Here is an 18,996-nt window from a genome sequence, read left to right as displayed (position 1 = left end):
ATCCATCAACAGAGGAATGAATAAAGAAGATGTGTTACAAATATATATGGAATTTTACTCAGCCCTTAAAAAGGAATAAAATAATGCAATCTGTGGCAACACAGATGGATCTAGAGATTATTATACAGAGTAAAGTAAGTCAGAAAGAGAAAGACAAATATTGTATAATATCTCTTAAATGTGACTTACTTGCAAAGCAAAAATAGAGTCACAGATGTAGAAAACAAACTTATGGTTACCAAGGGGAGATGGGATGAACTGGTGGATTGAGACTGATATATATACACTACTGTATATAAAATAGACAGCTAGTGAGAATCTACTGTATAGCACAGGGAACTTTACTCAGTGCTCCGTGGTGACCTAGATGGGAAGGGAATCTAAAAAAGTTGGATATGTGTATGTATGTAACTAATTCACTTAGGTGTACAACAGAAACTAATGCAACATTATAAGGCAATTATACTCCAATAACTTGGAGAAGGAAATGGCAACCTATTCTAGTGTTCTTGCCTAGAGAATCCCGTGGACAGAGGAGCCTGGTGGGCTGCTGTCCGTGGGGTTGCACAGTCAGAGATGACTGAAGTGCCTTAGCATGCAGGCATGCACTGGAGAAGGAAATGGGAACCCACTCCAGTGTTCTTGCCCGGAGAATCCCAGGGACAGAGGAGCCTGGTGGGCTGCCATCTATGGGTCGCACAGAGTCGGACATGACTGAAGCGACTTAGCAGCAGCAGCATACTCCAATAAAAAAATAAGTAAGATGGTTCCATTATATAGATTCAGGACTCTGCAAAATAAATTTCACATGAAACAATACTGACTCCATATAATAACTTGAAAATATTTGTGTTCAACATCCTAGTCAACAATAAGAGTTACAAATGGATTCTGCCCACACATTGCTTTAGGCTACTGAGATTCACTTACTGAACACAGGTTTAACAAAGCAAGCAATGTTTAAATCTTACCCTCTGGCCGGGACTTATTGAGAAGGATATGTTCTCTAGTATGGCATTCCCTCCATCTGTATACTTTGCTGTGAGGTCTTTGACAGTCATTTGGCCCCCTGAGGGCCAGATGTCATCTTTCTTCACATGTTGATTCTCAATGATCATAACTTTTGAGGGCTGACTATCCTTGGATGGTCTGAATGAATTGTTAGGTTTACCATCTTCTGTTGGCATATCAATAAACTTAAAGACTCGGCTCACAGATCGCATCTGAAATAAAAATAATATTTTATTTTTTTAAGAGTCGCAGAGAATGTCAAAATTAGTTTAATGTTTCCTAAAATATAACTGTAGGGTGTGATACTAGCTAGTCGTCAGTTGGTTATTTGTTAGGTTTCTCAATGAAGTAACAGGAAATAATTGGATAGAACTAAAAGCTTAACCAAGAGAATTAACTAGGATTTCTATAAATGGGCTCTTTATACACCTGTTTATTTTTGTGATCACTTAACTCTCAGTTATGCAAGCCACACATAAATAGCCAAACTTTACTCAATGGAATAGATGATGTCAAGGGGAAACTTTTTTTCTACCATTGTGTAGTACAATGTTCTACAACTGATAAGTTACTATAAAATGTTTCAAACTTCAAAATCACTGTATAAAAGGCTTTCCTTATTCTTGCAGTGCATTAATAACTATCAACAATTCTATGTCAGCTGGGTGGTAAGTGGACTCCTGAGGCTCAGTAAATTTTGAATAACTTCACAGTAATCTTCAAACAAATTTGAAATCACTGGCATATATCTGTAGTTAAATATTACATTTTTAATCTAAATTACTTAAAGATCCATGTCCACTGCTGAGCAAAATGTGACTGTGTATAAGGGCTGTATTTGAAATTCAACCATTTAAAAAATTAATTTATTTTAAAAATTTTATTTTATTGACGTATAGTTGATTTACAATGTTGTGTTAGTTTCTGTTATCACAAAGTGATTCAATTACTCAAATGTATACAAATCCTTTTTCATACTCTTTTCTATTACAGTTTATTGAATATAGTTCCCTGTTCAACAATAGGACCTTGCAGTTTGTCCATTCTGTATATAATAGTTTGCATCTGCTAACCCCAATTTCCCAATCCATCCCTCCCCCTTGGCAACCATAAACCCATTCTCTGTGTCTGTGAGTCTGTTTCTGTTTTGTAAATAAGTTCACTTATGTCATATTGTATGTCCACATGTGATATCATATGGTGTTTGTCTTTCTCTTTCTGACGTACTTTGCTTAGTGAGATCATCTCTAGTTGCACTCATGTTGCTGCAAATGGCATTATAAAATTCAACTATTTTGCACGAGTGCTTAAATTCTTTAATGACAGCATATTTCTCTGAACAATTATAACTTACAAAATTTGGAAAGTGATTTTTAAAATAGCCTGGCATATAATAGGCATCCAATACATAATTGAAAATATTTAAAGTAAATGTACCTGTGTGCTCAGTTGTGACAAACTCTTTGTGTCCCCATGGACTGTAGCCAAGCAGGCTCCTCTGTCCATCGGATTTCCTAAGCCAGAATACTGGAGTGGGTTGCCATTTCCTTCTCTAAGGAATCTTCCTGACCCAGGGATCGAACCTGCATCTCCTGCATTGGCAGGCGGATTCTTTACCACTGAGCCACCAGGTAGCCCATTAATAGCTTACTAGACAGAAAATTTTTTGTCTTAAAAGTAATTGCTGATTCCGCCTTTACCCAGTTGAGAATTTAACCTTCTTCTTTACAATGTTAATTTATTATCATCGTAGTTATTTAGATATTAGAAATATTTCTTTCAGCAAAAAAAAAAAAATGGTGAGATGAAATGATGTGGGTATTCATTTCTATTATTTTTACTTTTCATTATGAAAAGGTGAAATGGGAAGAATTCTTCATCTTTAGTATGAAATGACTCATAGATGAATCAGAGAAGTTCAGATATTTATCCTTAATTGAACATTTAAAGCTTCATCTTAGAAAATCATATAGCATTTCCTGTTTTCACATGCACTGATCAAGACTGATATTTATAAAGAGCTTTATTCTATCTAGTAATTGTGTGCTTCAATTTCCCTCATCTTGAATACATCTTCAAATTATCTTCAATAATTATTCAAGATTCAAAAAGAGAATCCTTTTAAGCCAAAACCCACTAGAAATGGAAGTGAAAAATATCCAAAGCCGATGTCCATCATAAATAACTCAGGAGGAAATAAATGGCATATTATAATTATTCCTCTGACATAATATTTTAAATTCCAAATTATGGGTGATTTTCAGAGTTTATTAAATCCTGACTCAGTTTTTTTTATTAAATTTGAATTGAAACACACTGTTGACATTTCTGCATGTCAGTGCTGTGAAGAATTTTATACTAGTCTTTGTTAAGTGCTCTAACACGTCAAGGAATGAACTATATAACAAAAATCCATCCTATTTCAACACTTTCAAGCATCAAAAAACATTTAAATATTGCTATCAAAACTACTCAAAATTACATGTGTTATTATTAGAAAATGACATCAAAATGACTATTTTGACAGCACTAAAATGCCATACACAATTTTTCTTTGTAAGCATTTGTCTGAGTACAGCAAATTACATTCTTCATTAGCAAGGGTGAACCCAGGACTTCTTTTGTTGTTGTTTTCTTGCTTTTTGAATTCCGAATTTCTAATGTCAGCTATGGTATACAGAATGCACCTATCAAATTGAGAAAACACAATTTTCCACTCATCACCTTTCATATAATCTACTTGCTTAAAGTGACCCCAAGACAGGTTATTATAGTTATCCACAGCATGGTCAAATATCCCTGACCAAGAACAAGTTCACCTTAACAACAGGCACTCATCTACAGCCCATGAACTCACTCAACTCAATGGGCTAAAGTATTTTCTGACAGGAAGGAAAGGTGGCCAATGCAGACACTTGCATTATGGTTAGGTTTTCAGCCACTGAAATAGTGAATAGACGATGTGGCCAGATAATATTATGAATTACTAACTCCCTGTGCCTCACAGGCTCTCCAACTCACACATTACTTCCACTGCCTGTCAAAGGAGAAGGGACACAGAACCAGTGCACAGAAAATCATTTCTGGTCTTGCAAGTTGCAGAAAACTGCCTTTGTAGTCAGAGATTGATAGTTCAAAAATTTTGAGCCACAAGAATATTGCCTGTTAAGATTCAAAAACCAAAGCCTGAAGGACAGGGTTTATCTAAAAACCAGTAGTCAAGGATGATCTTCTGATGGACAAGAATCAGCTTCTCTCCTCACCCCACAATCTGACTCACAAATGGGCTGAAGCACCAGTTCCTCTAAAAAGAAGCACTGCCTTGCAACTGAACTCTGGTTCTATCCTCAAGTAGATTTGAGTGATTTTAGAACTTTGGAGGCCTGTGCCTCAGTTCTAAGGTGGATACAGGAATGGGGCAGGGCTTAGAGAAGCTTCCAGTGCCTGTATGGCATAGGAGTATAAGAGTGGACATGCCTGCATGGCATGTTGAGACACAGATGACTTGACATAGCTTTGGATTTTACTTGTGTTTCCAGAATGATGATGAGGGGGAGCCAAATAATCCCAATGCTTTGACCCCCTCGGGGTCTTCCATTCCTCAGGGATGTGGAAGCAGCTGAGAGAGTGCAGGCTCACCAAGGGAGAGCTAACAAGTCAGGACCAGAAGGAAGACCCAATGTACCTGGACTGTACACCTCTAGGTCAGAGACAGCCCTGGATCCACTGAGCACAACAAGGGACAACCTAGGGCCAGACACGCCCCATGCGCCCCCCCCCCCCCCCGCCACCCCCACCTCGGTATCTTGGTATCCTGTAAACGCTGCTCACAATTGATTATAGAGTCACTTCTAGTAAGATCTCTGAATTCGCGGAGGTTTCTTCTACTCGGTGGAAGGCATGCTCAAATAGAAAATAAATATGACTATAACACAAGTAGTCGTATATCTTCTACACTTGATTTAACAACCAAAGATTCGTATCTGTAGTCAGGGATGGATCCAGGTGTGGTGGAAAGAGACTTAAGTAATGTGGGAGATTCTTCTTAAGAGAAGGTCTTAAGACATCAATACTATATCAATACAATGAAATATTATTCAGCCATAAAAAGGAGGAAACATGAAATATTGTCATTTGCAACATTGATGAACACAGAGATTATGATACTAAGTGAAATCAGACAGAGAAAGATAAATATTATATGATATCATTTGTATGTGAATTCTAAAAAAAATAATACTAATGAATCCATTTACAAAACAGAAACAGACTCACAGATACAGAAAACAAACTTATGGTTACTAAAGTGGGGGATAAATTAGGAGCATGGGATTAACAGATACACACTACTATAAATAAAAAGAATAAGCAATAAGGATTTACTGTATAACACAGGTAACAATATTTAAAAAAAGAGAAGAAAGAAAAAGAAATAAAATTCTATATAGAAAACTAAGTACAGGATCTTCAAAAGGTTCCATGCAAGTGGCAGAATGTGAGCTTATATCTAAGGGGCTTCAGTTAAACCCACTGTGCCTATTACAGTAAACTTACTCAAGCACTGTTTATATATCTTCCCCACCAAGTGTTTAGCATCATGCAGTCCCTTAATAAATCTCTGTTCATAATGAATTAACCCATTGTTCCACCTCACATGCAGAAAGCGGTTTCTGAGCAGGGAGAATGGCAGTGCTGTAACTTAGTAGGAAATCCAGGCTGCAGTTGTAGCCTCAGCTCTCACCCTAAAAATATACATTGCTATTTGGATCAGAAGGACGTTGTAACCTATCAAATTATTTTTAGTCTCATCTACTTGTTTTCATTAATCTTTTTAACCTAACTGAATCCTATCTCTAATTTGGGATGTCTAAATATTTTAAGGTGATTTATAAAAACTGCTGTGCCATTGTCCAGCTATGTAGCTGGAACTGGATGGAAATTCAGATTTGACCATTTTCTAAGTTCTGTAGATGGAGTTGGGCAAACTGTTTAACCTGAAGCTGCTGCTTCTGTGCATAGAAAAGTGTTTCCTACAGAGGAATGAGGGGGTATCGCTGTTTAGCTCACAAACAGCAAAGTCTCGATGTAGCCATTACCAGCTTAGGTAGGAACACATGTCTTAGATTTTAAGAAGTAAATGATGAAGCCAAAATGAGACTCAGGCACTGAAACATCAAATCATCAATCAAATCATCAAGTTTTCTGGAAAACTTCATATAATTTGCATAGGCTTTCCACAAAATTAGAGCTTAGTCAAAATGAAGTGGGGTTTTTGCTTGAGAAGCATCTCATTTAAAATTTTGGCATGATTATTTATATCATGTATTATACTCAAAAATTCTCCTGAGCCCATCTTTAAAAATCAATTTCATTATCTTTATGATAATGTCTGAATTACTTATCTAAGCATCAGGAGAACAAAGTCTTTTGGAGAAAGACTGCTCCATAGCCTCATCTCAACTTTACTTTGTAACAGATATACTTAGTGAAAGAGAAAATGATTCCTGATTTTCCTTTTCACCTTTTGTTAACAAAGAGGCAAGAAAAGGCTTAAAGACCTCTTTTAGGGCAAGTCAGGAAACCAGACTCTTTTCCCTGCACAAAATATTTGTTCTATTTCCTTTCATCCTTTCGGTTGTTTGGAAACCAGGCCATCAAATTTGTTCATTAACACCTAAACTACATGTAATACCCACAAAGTCACAACAATAGAAAATATATTGCACAAGTCTGAGATCTGGCTGGCAATGTTGTAAAGAGTGTTCATAACTGGTGGTTACAGGAAGATTACAATAAATAAATGTGAAGACAATCATCTATTAATAGAAAACTGACACCATGTGAAAACAGCATACATTTTGCAAGAGAAATTTTCAAAACGTGAAGTACATAAAAGGGAGGATTAAAGTGTTTTAAATCTTAGATTCTTCCTGGTAGGCCCAAACTAGATGCTTTTCATCAAGCAACTGACAAGTGTCAACTGACAGTGACCTGAGACCCAAGGCCATGTTAGAGTGATTAGCATAATCTTTAGGCCATGGATATAGACTTAAGAGATAATGGTTATCATGGAAATAGACTCTCTACCCAAAACATATTTTTGAAACTCTGATCTATCTTTCTGCACCAATTACTTATGCTCCTAGAGCCCTTAACAAGTCAATCAGGACTGTATTGCTATAAATTATTAACAGCATAAGTGAGTTACTTACAGTATACCAAAGATTCTAACCCTTTAGAAATTATTATAGCTTGCTACCTAATCTGTGACGAATTATATGGCAAGTCAATTTGACTTTTTCTGACTGCAGGATGTGCAAACACACACACATACACACACACACACACACAATTAATGTCAAAAAGGCATATCTTAAATAAACACAGAGGTATCAAATATATTGGTGCCTATTTTCAATAATTAAGAGCTTCAATAATTATGGTACCAAGTACCAATAGGCAAAGGAGGACTCTGATTTATCTATCTAAAAAGGTCTGATATATCACATCTACTACTCAAACTTGAATTTAGATGCTTCTGGAGTTACTATTTTCTAAAAGCATATGATAGGCTATCAATAAGTGCTTGGTGAATACAACTGAGCCTATGAGGTGTCCATTAAACATATTTCAAAGGAAATCTCAAGAAGAGGAGATTTACTAGACAAAAAAATTTAAAACAACAGATCAAAATATTTTCCCAAGGTTTTGACTATTTTAATAAGATTTTTTCTAAGCATCTTAACTTTGAGACAGCACAACTTCCCCAAGTTCTCTATCATTAAGCACCATTCTTTACACATCTTTCAGGTTTATATCTATCACTGGTCGATATACAGGATAAAAATAATTTGCTGATAGCCCATCAGTTCCAAAGTAAATTCTATCCCATAGACCAGAGGTGAGCAAAACTATGGCCCAATGGCCAAATCACACCATATCCATTTGTTTACATTCACTTTGCCCTACAAAAGTTTAGGTTTCCCAGGTGGTTCCGTGGTAAAAAACCCACCTGCCAGTGCTGGAGCTACAGGAGATGCAGGTTCACACCCTGGGTTGGGAAGATCCCCTGGAGAAGGAAATGGCAATCCACCCCAGTATTCTTGCTTGGGAAATCCCATGGACAGAGGAGCCTGGTGGGCTCACAGAGAGCCCACGTCCATGGCATCACAAAGAGTTGAACAGGACTGAGTGTGTACACGTGTGCACACACACATACACACACACACACACAATCTTAGTTGAATAACTGCATAGAGACCACATAGCTCACAATGTTGAAAAAGGTACTACCTAACCTTTTACAGGAAAAATTCGCTGGCTCCCTGCCATGACTCACAGAAAACTGGGGTGAAAATGAACCTTCGAGACCCTCAAATCCAGTGAATCACAAGTCTATATATACCAGAATAACCTGGAGCACTTTTTAAAAGATAGACATCATGCCTGGTCACTTTGCCCTCAACCAAGAGAACTGCTTTAATTAGTCTCAGAGGACCCTGAGTAGTCTCTCTTTTTATAAAGGTCCCACATGTGCTGTCAGGTTGGGAACCTCTGACCTAATCCATTCCTTCTTGGTACAAATGAAAAATTTTAAATCCAGGAAGTTTAAGTGATAAGCACACAGCTCCACAAATTTCCCAAACTTTCCTACACTCTCACAATCCCGTCAGGTTCTCATAAGCCTCTCCTACCAATTCAAGACTCAGCAACATCTTAATGGAGCTTTCTTTGTCTTTGTTGGTTCCAGTAACACACTGGTTAAGAGTTCTTTGATCAGCTCTGACAACTGCAGTGGTGAGTGACCTAATCACTGGACCTGAGCCTTCAGGGCAGTGGCAGACCCCTGGGACTCCCAAGAGCACCCGGAACAGTGCCTGCATACGTGCCAATGAGGATATCTTGAGATATCTCAGAGAGTCAGAAGAGAATGTCACAACTAACAGAACCTTAAAAAATTTCCAACCAAACCGTTTCATTTACAAAGGAGGAAAAAGCCCTCATGCAGGTTATGACTTATTTGCCTAAGGCTGCACAACTTCTTGGTGGTGGCTAGAGTGGAACACGGCATAGAAAGCCACTTTATAGGATGGAAATAGAAAGGCTGGGTGAAACGAAGTCTTGGAACAGACGTCATAAGTGGAAAATACACCCCCAAAGACTCATGAGAACAGAAAAACAAAGAAAGGTATTATCAAGAAGCCATTAAAAGGAGGTTAAAAAAATATAAGAAATGAAGCCTCCCCTCAGATTCTCAGGGCAGAAACTATTTTCAATCCAAAAGAATTGGGCATCAGGAGAACTGAGAATTGAAGAAAAGCCAGGTTCCCCACTTCTCCTTGCATCAGGTTTCTCATTGGTCACTGTACAATCAGTCACTTGATCTTTACTGGAACCCAAAATAAACACAGGCAATAAAAGGACAAAGGAGAAACAGAGGGAGTTTCTATTGACAGAAAACTCTTCTCAGATTACATCAACCTTGTAAGAACTTTCTGGAAACTCATTAACTGGAATCTAAATGTGAACCCTGCAGAGGTGCAGTCTTCCTTACTCATCCTGGAGGCTTCCACCCTCTTGTGTTACTAAGAACACACTATGCAACAGGGATGGTTTATTGGCTGCTACGACTGGAGAATTAAGAAAGTGGGTACTAGTCATATGCTCAGATATTTTAGTTTTGCTCACCAGGACGCAGACAGTCCTGAAAATAGATGAAATGTCAACTGCCTCATTCGAACAATGATACTCTTAGCGTGAGCAATTCACCAGTCACCAGATGGCTTGATACAACTAAGTCTGAAACATTACCTTTGGATCCTTTCTAGCTCTCATTTATTTAATTTTCACTCATTCATGGAGGCAAAAATCTAGGTATACACTGACTATTTAAGACAGTGAAGTGAAAGTATCTCAGTCGTGTCTGATTCCTTGCGACCCCAGGGACTATACAGTCCATGGAATTCTCCAGGTCGGAATACTGGAGTGGGTAGCCATTCTCCAGGGGACCTTCCCAACCCAGGGACTGAACCCAGGTCTCCCACAATGCAGGTGGATTCTTAACCAGTTAAGCCACCAAGGAAGCCCATTTAAGATATATGAAGTTTAAATAGTTAACAGTAGGAGACAGAGAAGCTTTATGTTGTTAAAAATGGCAGGCATCTTATGAATTCAAATACAATAAGTACACAACTTTGTTAATTAATAACACAAAATGTTTTAAGATTGAATTTACTTTAATTCATATAGTACTTGAGGAATGGAGCTAAAAAGAATTAATACTTCTCTTTTCATCCCATCTATAGAATAGTATAAGCTTTGCAACTGAAATGAACAGAGAGACATTCACATGTGCTGTGCTATGCTTAGTTGTTCAGTCGTGTCCGACTCTCTGTGACCCCATGGTCTGTAGTGTCCTAGGCTCCTCTGTCCATGGGGATTCTCCAGGCAAGAATACTGGAATGGGTTGCCATGCCTTCCTCCAGGGGATCTTCCCAACCCAGGGATCGAACCCAGGTCTCCCTCAGTGCAGGTGGATTCTTTACCATCTGAGCCACCAGGGAAACTCATGAATACTGGAGTGGGTGGCCTATCCCTTCTCCAGGGGCTCTTCCCAACCCAGGAATCAAACCAGGGTCTCCTGCATTGCAGGAGGATTCTTTATCAGCTGACGTACCAGGGAAGCCAGATATACACATAAATTATGTTAAAATTAAGAGAGAATTAGAAGTAACAGTTTTTAAAACACTGTGGTATCAATTGAAATAACTGGAAATCCCCTAACATGGGAGTTTAAATGGGAATTAAGTTGGACTCTGATAGTTTTACTATTTTAAAAATCTCTGGGATTATTCATGACCTATTATACTACACTGTTCATAAGGTGACAGATGAATTTTTTCCCAAACTCCTATATAAAGCTAGACAAACTAGTAGGCAGAATAGAAGTTTTGTTCACTTTTAATGGTCTCTTGATACCACAAGCATATTTCCAGGAGATTCCAAATAAGAATTTAAGAACTAAAATATCAAGTCTACTGGAAGACAGTTTATCACTGTGTTTTATAAATACATGGAGTTGTCAAGTTAGTAGTTGAATATATATATATATAGAGAGAGAGAGAGCAGAGGAGTGGTCTTAACTGGAGATATGAATGTGTGATTCACTTAGAGATGATTTCAGAAGCACGGAGTTAGATTATAACAGCCAAAGAAAGTGTAGATAGAAGAGGGCTAGCATACAGCTAGGAGAAGGCAATGGCACCCCACTCCAGTACTCTTGCCTGGAAAATCCCATGGGTGGAGGAGCCTGGTAGGCTGCAGTCCATGGGGTCTCTAAGAGACAGACACGACTGAGCGACTTCACTTTCACTTTTCACCTTCCTGCATTGGAGAAGAAAATGGCAACCCACTCCAGTGTTCTTGCCTGGAGAATCCCAGGGACAGGGGAGCCTGGTGGGCTGCCGTCTATGGGGTCACACAGAGTCGGACACGACTGAAGCGACTTAGCAGCAGCAGCAGCAGCAGCAGCATACAGCTGGTGTTTAGCAATCTGAAAGAAGATAAGGGGTCAGCAAAGAGAACTAAGGAGGAACCAGTGAGGCAGCAGGAAAACCAGGTGTGAATAACATTACCCTAGTGAAAGAAGAAAGGATAACAAGAAGGATGTGTCCATGGCATGAGTACAACTGAGAGACTGAGAGATATAAAGATGCTGGCTCTGGAAAGATACAGGTTATGAGTCTGAGGGATGATGGAAATAAAATGAAGTAGGGTATGGAAAGAATTTCCATATTTCAAATCCTAAAAGATGTGCTGTTAAAGTGCTTCACTCAAATTGCCCGCAAATTTGGAAAACTCAGCAGTGGCCACAGGACTGGAAAAGGTCAGTTTTCATTCCAATCCCAAAGAAAAGCAATGCCAAAGAACATTCAAACTACCACACAATTGCACTCATTTCACATGCTAGCAAAGTAATGCTCAAAATTCTCCAAGTCAGGCTTCAACAGTATGTGAACCATGAACTTCCAGATGTTCAAGCTGGATTTAGAAAAGGCAAAGGAACCAGAGATTAAATTCAACATCCGTTGGATCATCAAAAAAGCAAGAGAGTTTCAGAAAAACATCTACTTCTGTTTCATTGATTACACCAAATGGTGTGGATTTTGATGGTGTTGATGGTGGGGATCACAACAAACTGTGGAAAATTCTTTAAGAGATGGGAATACCAGACCTCCTTACCTGTCTCCTGAGAAATCTGTATGCTGGTCAAGAGCCAACAGTTAGAACCAGACTTGGAACAACAGACTGGTTCCAAATTGGTAAAGGAGTATGTCAAGGCTGTATATTGTCACCCTGCTTAATTAACTTATATGCAGAGTACATCATGCCAAATGCTGGGCTGGATGAAGCACAAGCTGGAATCAAGACTGTCAGGAGAAATATCAACAACCTCAGATATGCAGATGACACCACCCTTATGGCAGAAAGTGAAGAAGAACTAAAGAGCCTCTTGATGAAAGTGAAAGAGGAGAGTGAAAAAGTTGGCTTAAAGCTCAACATTCAGAAAATGAAGATCATGGTGTCCAGTTCATCACTTCATGGCATAATAGATGGGAAAACAGTAAGAGACTTTATTTTCTTGAGCTCCAAAATCACTACAGATGGTGACTGCAGCCGTGAAATTAAAAGACACTTGCTCCTTGGAAGAAAAGCTATGACCAACCTAGATAGCATATTAAAAAGCAGAGACATTACTTTGTCAGCAAAGGTCCACCTAGTCAAAGCTATGGTTTTTCCAGTAGTCATGCATGGATGTGAGAGTTGGACTATAAAGAAAGCTGAGTGCCAAAGGATTGATGCTTTTGAACTGTTGTGTTGGAGGAGACTCTTGAGAGTCTCTTGGACTGCAAGGAGATCCAACCAGTCCATCCTAAAGGAGATCAGTCCTGAATGTTCATTGGAAAGACTGATGCTGAAGCTGAAACTCCAATACTTTGGGCACCTGATGCGAAGAACTGACTCATTAGAAAAAACCCTGATGCTGAGAAAGATTGAAGGCAGGAGGAGAAGGGAACAACAGAGGATGAGATGGTTGGATGGCATCACCACCTCGATGGACATGAGTTTAAGCAAGTTCCGAGAGCTGGTGATGGACAGGGAGGCCTGGTGTGCTGCAGTCCATGGGGTCACAAAGAGTCGGAAATAACTCAGTGACTGAACTAACTGACTGATGGAAAGGACTGGGAGGATGACATGGAGTAAAACACTGTTTCAAGAATTTCTGCTGAAAATAGGTCAAAGAAAAGGGGTGTTAGATCAAGGGATGGCATTTTTATGCTAGGGAGAAAGGTACCACAAAGAGGAGTTAATTGCATATACTGGCCTTTACACAGGAGCAAAGACACAGAGGGAACTGGAGCATATGCGCAGTCGTGCAGAACGGTGTTACAACTAGTGGAAAGAAAGGAAGAAATTCTTTTTGGCTCCACCTTTTTTTTTCTATGACATATATAGCAAGATCATTGACTGAAAATGCAAGGCGTAGAATTATTAGAGCACCTGAGAAGAGACAAGAAGGTGATAAAGTGCTATCTTAGGGAATGAAACAGAGAGAACTTATCAGGAAAATGTATTAAAAGGTTTGTTGACCAGTTTTGAGTGCCAACCTCTGAGATGTGTAGTCAGTCATAAATACAAAGCTACCTGAGGCTGTGATGAGGAAGTGTTATCATCCAAATATTATTAGTACCTTCACTGGCTGAAAGCTAAGGAAGTCTGGGCACCTGAGTTAATGAATGGATGAGCAGTAAAAGGAAAGTCATAACTTCATATTTCTATTGACGTTTGATGTTCATGCTTAAACCCAGCCAGATGGGTAAATGAAATATTCTTTCCCAGTCTAAAGATATTTTTTTCCTGGCTATCTGTGTACTTAAAAACGAAAAGTGTCAAACAAAACACCCTGTTTATTGAATTTAAACTCAGCTGGAGGGACGTCCCTGGGTCCAGTGGTTAAGACTCCATGGTTCCAATGGAGGGGGTGCAGGTTCAATCCCTGGTCATGGAACTAAGATCCTACATGCCGCAAGATGTGGCCAAAAAATAAAAAAAAAAACAACCTACCTGAGGTCTAAATTCATTTCAGAACTCAATAAAATAAAATGAGTTTTTATTTCAGAGGTTACAAGGACCTTTAGTGTTAACATATATGTAAACATGAAATTTGAGGTTACAGCTCTCTCTCCTCCAACTTTCAACATATGCTAGGTAAAAACTAACAAATCACTGGACAGCTGTAGCAGTTGCAGGGGTGGAAGCAGCAAGATGGAGTTAATAACTAGATAAATGCCAGCAAAGACTCAGGCAAGACCACTTGTGCTATTTGGCAGCAAAATGCAAACTAACATGATCACTTTGATATTCAAACAAAAGAATATAACTTTTAAAAATATGATGAACTCCAAATATTGATACTTTTCACAGACCGTATTATAACATAATATTTTACTGCAAAGATCCTCTTATGCCAGGAGATGAAAGAAACAAAGTCAAAGCGCAGGTCACAAAGTCTAGGATGACCATGTGAAAAACTAGCTAAATAAAAAAGCTTGAAAGAAACTTTAATGGAGATTAGACATGCAAAAAAGACAGGCACCAAACAAAGAGAGGCTGTAGAGGCTGTTACATAAACCAAGGAAATTAATACAATAAAGAGAAAAGAACTGTGCATGTACAAGGCGAACAAATGCTTCCAGATAAAGAAAAAGAAGTACATGAGGAGTTTAACTGTAATGTCAAAGTTGAGGAAAGTTCGAACAAAGAATTAAATAGCCAGTACAATATTTACTTAGTATTCTCCTGCTATTTTCCAACAGAAACATTTTAAAGTACATTTACAAGACACAACCACAAACGTATACAAGCTAAGAGAGGAGATAAATAGAGTCACTAAAAGAGCTGGTCAAACTAAAATGAAACTCTGCTATAAATCATATTAAGGTTAAATAACCTTTCAATGAATTATTAAAATGCTTTTGTTAAATAAAATATTGTCACAAGGGCAAGAAGAGGGCGGGAAAAAAATTGGTTTTTCCCTAGATGTATATTTTATAATGATATTTATTCTGACAGGAATTGATTATACACATTTCAACAACTGAATGAATATGTGCATTTTGAGAACATGTCAACTGTCTCAGAGAAAAAGAAAAAGACCATAAACCAAAAGGTCAGGAAAGAACCTAAACCAAAAGGGTAATAAATGATGGGGAGGCTGTGGAGAAAAGTGAACCCTCCTACACCCTCCTATTAGTGGGAATGTAAATTTGTGCACCCACTATGGAAAACAGTATGGAGCTTTCTTAAAACAAATTAAAAATAGAGCTACCATCTGATGTAGCAATCCTGCTCCTGGGCATATGTCTGAAAAAGATAAAAACTAATTTAAAAAGATATATGTACCCTAATGTTCACAGTAGCACTATTTACCATAACTAAGACATGGAGGCAACCTAAGTGTTCATGGACAGACGAATGGATAAAGATGTGATTCATACATATAGTAAAATACTACTCAGCCATAAAAAAGAATGAAATAATGCAGTTTCCAGCAACATGGATGGACCTAGAGAATAACATACTAAGTAAGTCAGTAGAGAAATACAAATGCTATATAACACATATATATTCTATATGTGGAATCTAAAAAGCAATACAACTGAATCTATACAAAACAGAAATGACTCATAGATACAGAAAACAGTTACAGTTACCAAAAAGGAAGGAATGGGGGAGAAATAAAGGAGTTTGGGATTAGCAGATACAAACAACTATATATAAAACAGATGAGCAACAAAGTATCCACAGGGAACTATGTTCAATATCTTATAATAATTAAGAATTGAAAATAATCTGAAAAAATACATATCATTGAATCACTTTGGTATACACCTGAAACAAACACAATATTGTAAATCAACTATACTTCAATTTTTTAAAAAGTCTGACATTATCAAGTGTTGTATATAATACCTATGGACCTCTGAGAATTCTTACACTCTCTCTTTTTTAAAAATATTTATTTATTTGGCTGTACAGGGTCTTGGTTGCAGCATGTGGGATCCAGTTCTCTGATCAGGGATCAAATCCAGGCCCCCCTGCACTGGGGGCGTGGAATCTTGGCCACTGTACCACCAAAGGGAAGTGAAGTGAAGTCACTCAGTCATGTCCGACTCTTTGCAACCCCATGGACTGTAGCCTACCAGGATCCTCCCTCCATGGGATTTTCCAGACAAGAATACTGGAGTGGGTTGCCATTTCCTTCTCCAGGGGATCTTCCCGACCCAGGGATTGAACCCAGGTCTCCCACACTGTAGGCAAACACTTTACCATCTGAGCTACCAGGAAACCACCAAAGGGAAGTCCCCTCTTATATTCTTGTTGATGGGAGTATAATCTGGTACAATGGATCTTAGAACAATTTGGCACCATCTAGAGACTTCACTTTCACTTTTCACTTTCCTGCATTGGAGAAGGAAATGGCAACCCATTCCAGTGTTCTTGCCTAGAGAATCCCAGGGACGGGGGAGCTTGGTGGGCTGCCGTCTATGGCATCGCACAGAGTTGGACACAACTGAAGCGACTTAGCAGCAGCAGCAAAGTTGAACATGGGTGAATTCTATGACCCACCAATACCACTCTTGGGTGTCTATCCTAGAAAAATCCTAGGCAAGGAACTGCAAGAATGTTCATAGTAGCACTAGATCTTGACTGTGGCTATTTATATGGAAGAAAGAAGAGATATGGGTTTAATAAGAGATACAAACAGTGAACTTCAACTCATCTGCAGTGTTTTATTTCTTAAGCTGGGGTTGCGTATATAGTCATCCCTTATGCTATTATCTATACTTTTTGGTTTGTCTGAATTTTTTTCATAAAAGTTAAAAAAAATACTTACCAAGCTATCCACATCTATGCTAGAGTTTACAGCCCACTGCAATGTACCCATGATATTCATGGCTAAAGTTAGAATAATCCCAACTCTTCCTTCTCCTTCACCTACAGGTGGAAAAAATATATAAACATACTTTAGGCTACTTCTCTTTTCTGTGAACTGCTTTATGTATACTTAGAAGACAGATTATGTTAAACTTACATTTAGATTCTGTGCCAATTTAAACCATTTTTCATCTCAGTTCCCCAAAGCATGCATCACTAGTGATAATATGCCCTGTTAGTATTCAACCAATGTTTTAAATCAAAGAGTGACTGCATATTAGTAAAGAGTTGCCCTTTTTTTTAATGCTTCAGATATTGAAGGCGATGTTGGTGTTGGGTAATATTATTTTTAATCTCTTCTACTATTACTCTGTAAGTAATAATATCTTCAAAGACTACAATGGAAAGACTTTCTGTGTCTGAATAATCTCCTCTACAAAGAAGTCAAAAGCAGGAGAGAGGTGTGTGAGCAGCATCCAAAAGATGTTTAGATGTGCTTCATGTCTTCGTAAGGAGGACTTATCTCTGTCAATAAGATGCTGTTGGGAAGAAAGAACTAAGAGTTTCATGGAGAAGTCAGAACTCATGGGTCTGCCATTTGGAAAAAGAGAAGACTGCCTTTTGAATTAAAAAATTGATTAGTTCAGATAGGAAGAACAATACTCAAATGCTTAATTAGAGTAGTTAGTTTTTAAGGGCTAGAAGGGACCCCTAATTAAAATTTACAAATACTCTGTATTCATGGCCCTAAAGTTTTTCTAATAAGAATGTCCTTAAATTGTTATAAATTTATGTTATCAAGTCCTAATTGATAATCAATCCCTGCAGCTGTAATGCATGATAAAACAATTTTAGGGCTCGAAAATTGGGAGAAATAAGTCATCCTATTATTATGAATTGAAATTTTTGTTTACATAATTATTCTAATAGAAGATAAACCACAGACAGCAGGTATGTGGTTTTAGTACTAAATCACTTATTTTAAACAGGTAAAATTTATCCAGGGCCCAATACATTACTCATTCTGAATATTAAGATGAGAGTAAGATAAAATTTTAAAAATAATAACAATAATAAGTAACATAAAATTTTTGGGTACCTACTATGGACTAGGCACTACAGTAAGTGCTTTGCACAAATTATTACATTTAATACTCACCACAAACTTATGAAACAGGCACTATAATGTTTATTTACACATGAGGAAAATGAGGGCTTTAGAGTAGTTGACTAAAGTGTACAAGTCACCACAGCTGAAGACCAGCAGAGGCAGGGTTGATACTAGCTGTGTGGCTAACATTCACTCCGGCTGGGCATCTGATTTCATGGATAGGTCCTGGGCGATACTGGTTCTTGAACGCTCTATCATGCCTAATAAGCCAGGACTCAATCGGATCCTTAATCATTACATTAGAGCACATGATATATTGGTGTGATTTCGCTGTTAACAAATCCTTGTTCATTCAGCCCTCTTGGATCCTGTTTCAAATAACTTAATTAAAAAATTGTTTAATTCTGAACCACAAAAGAAACTTTATTTTGTTTTAAGGTTGCCCCAAACTATTGTACTGCTAAGGATTTACTTAAGGATTTGCCTGCCCCCTTGAATCCTTTTGCAGAGTCATTTCCCAAAGCCTTGGGCTGAGGGAACGATGAAGGTGAGGAATCCACTCCTCTCTCAGCACCTGTGGGACTGCAGGTGGACCAATATAAGCCTGTTCCCTGTTCTTGTCAATACTTGGTAACTGGACAGAGGAACTCAGCTGTTTACTCAAGGGCCCTGACTGGAAAGGCCATACCAGGTCCCTGTTGCACAGCCCTGGCACATTAGCCAAACCAGTCTTTAGAGAAAGAGAAATGAATGAAGTGGCCACAGAAAGGAATGGGCATGGCTGGCATCTGGCCTCCAGAGATGGGAAGCTCTGAGTATGACTCTCCATGACTGTTCCATTTCCCATGGAGGTGCAGTGTGCCTTCTGCCCACAA

The 18,996-nt window shown here is 38.3% G+C and overlaps 1 protein-coding gene across 2 annotated transcripts in view; it reads right to left on the bottom strand.

The window, feature by feature from the left end:
- CFTR (cystic fibrosis transmembrane conductance regulator) overlaps positions 1 to 18,996 on the bottom strand; it is a 215,098-nt gene that overhangs the window by 45,863 nt on the left and 150,239 nt on the right. For both annotated transcript variants that reach the window (XM_027539612.1, XM_027539613.1), the window contains exons 21-22: positions 16,970 to 17,070; positions 972 to 1,223 (exon numbers count right to left, since the gene is read on the bottom strand). In XM_027539612.1, coding sequence (XP_027395413.1) covers positions 972 to 1,223; positions 16,970 to 17,070 — 353 coding nt within the window. The remainder of the gene's footprint in view (positions 1 to 971; positions 1,224 to 16,969; positions 17,071 to 18,996) is intronic.

This window comes from Bos indicus x Bos taurus, chromosome 4 (genome assembly GCF_003369695.1).
Source record: "Bos indicus x Bos taurus breed Angus x Brahman F1 hybrid chromosome 4, Bos_hybrid_MaternalHap_v2.0, whole genome shotgun sequence".
In the NCBI taxonomy this organism is placed as follows: Eukaryota; Metazoa; Chordata; class Mammalia; order Artiodactyla; family Bovidae; genus Bos; species Bos indicus x Bos taurus.
Note: the sequence above shows the minus strand (reverse complement) of the source record. Positions and strands in the feature narration are given on the sequence as shown.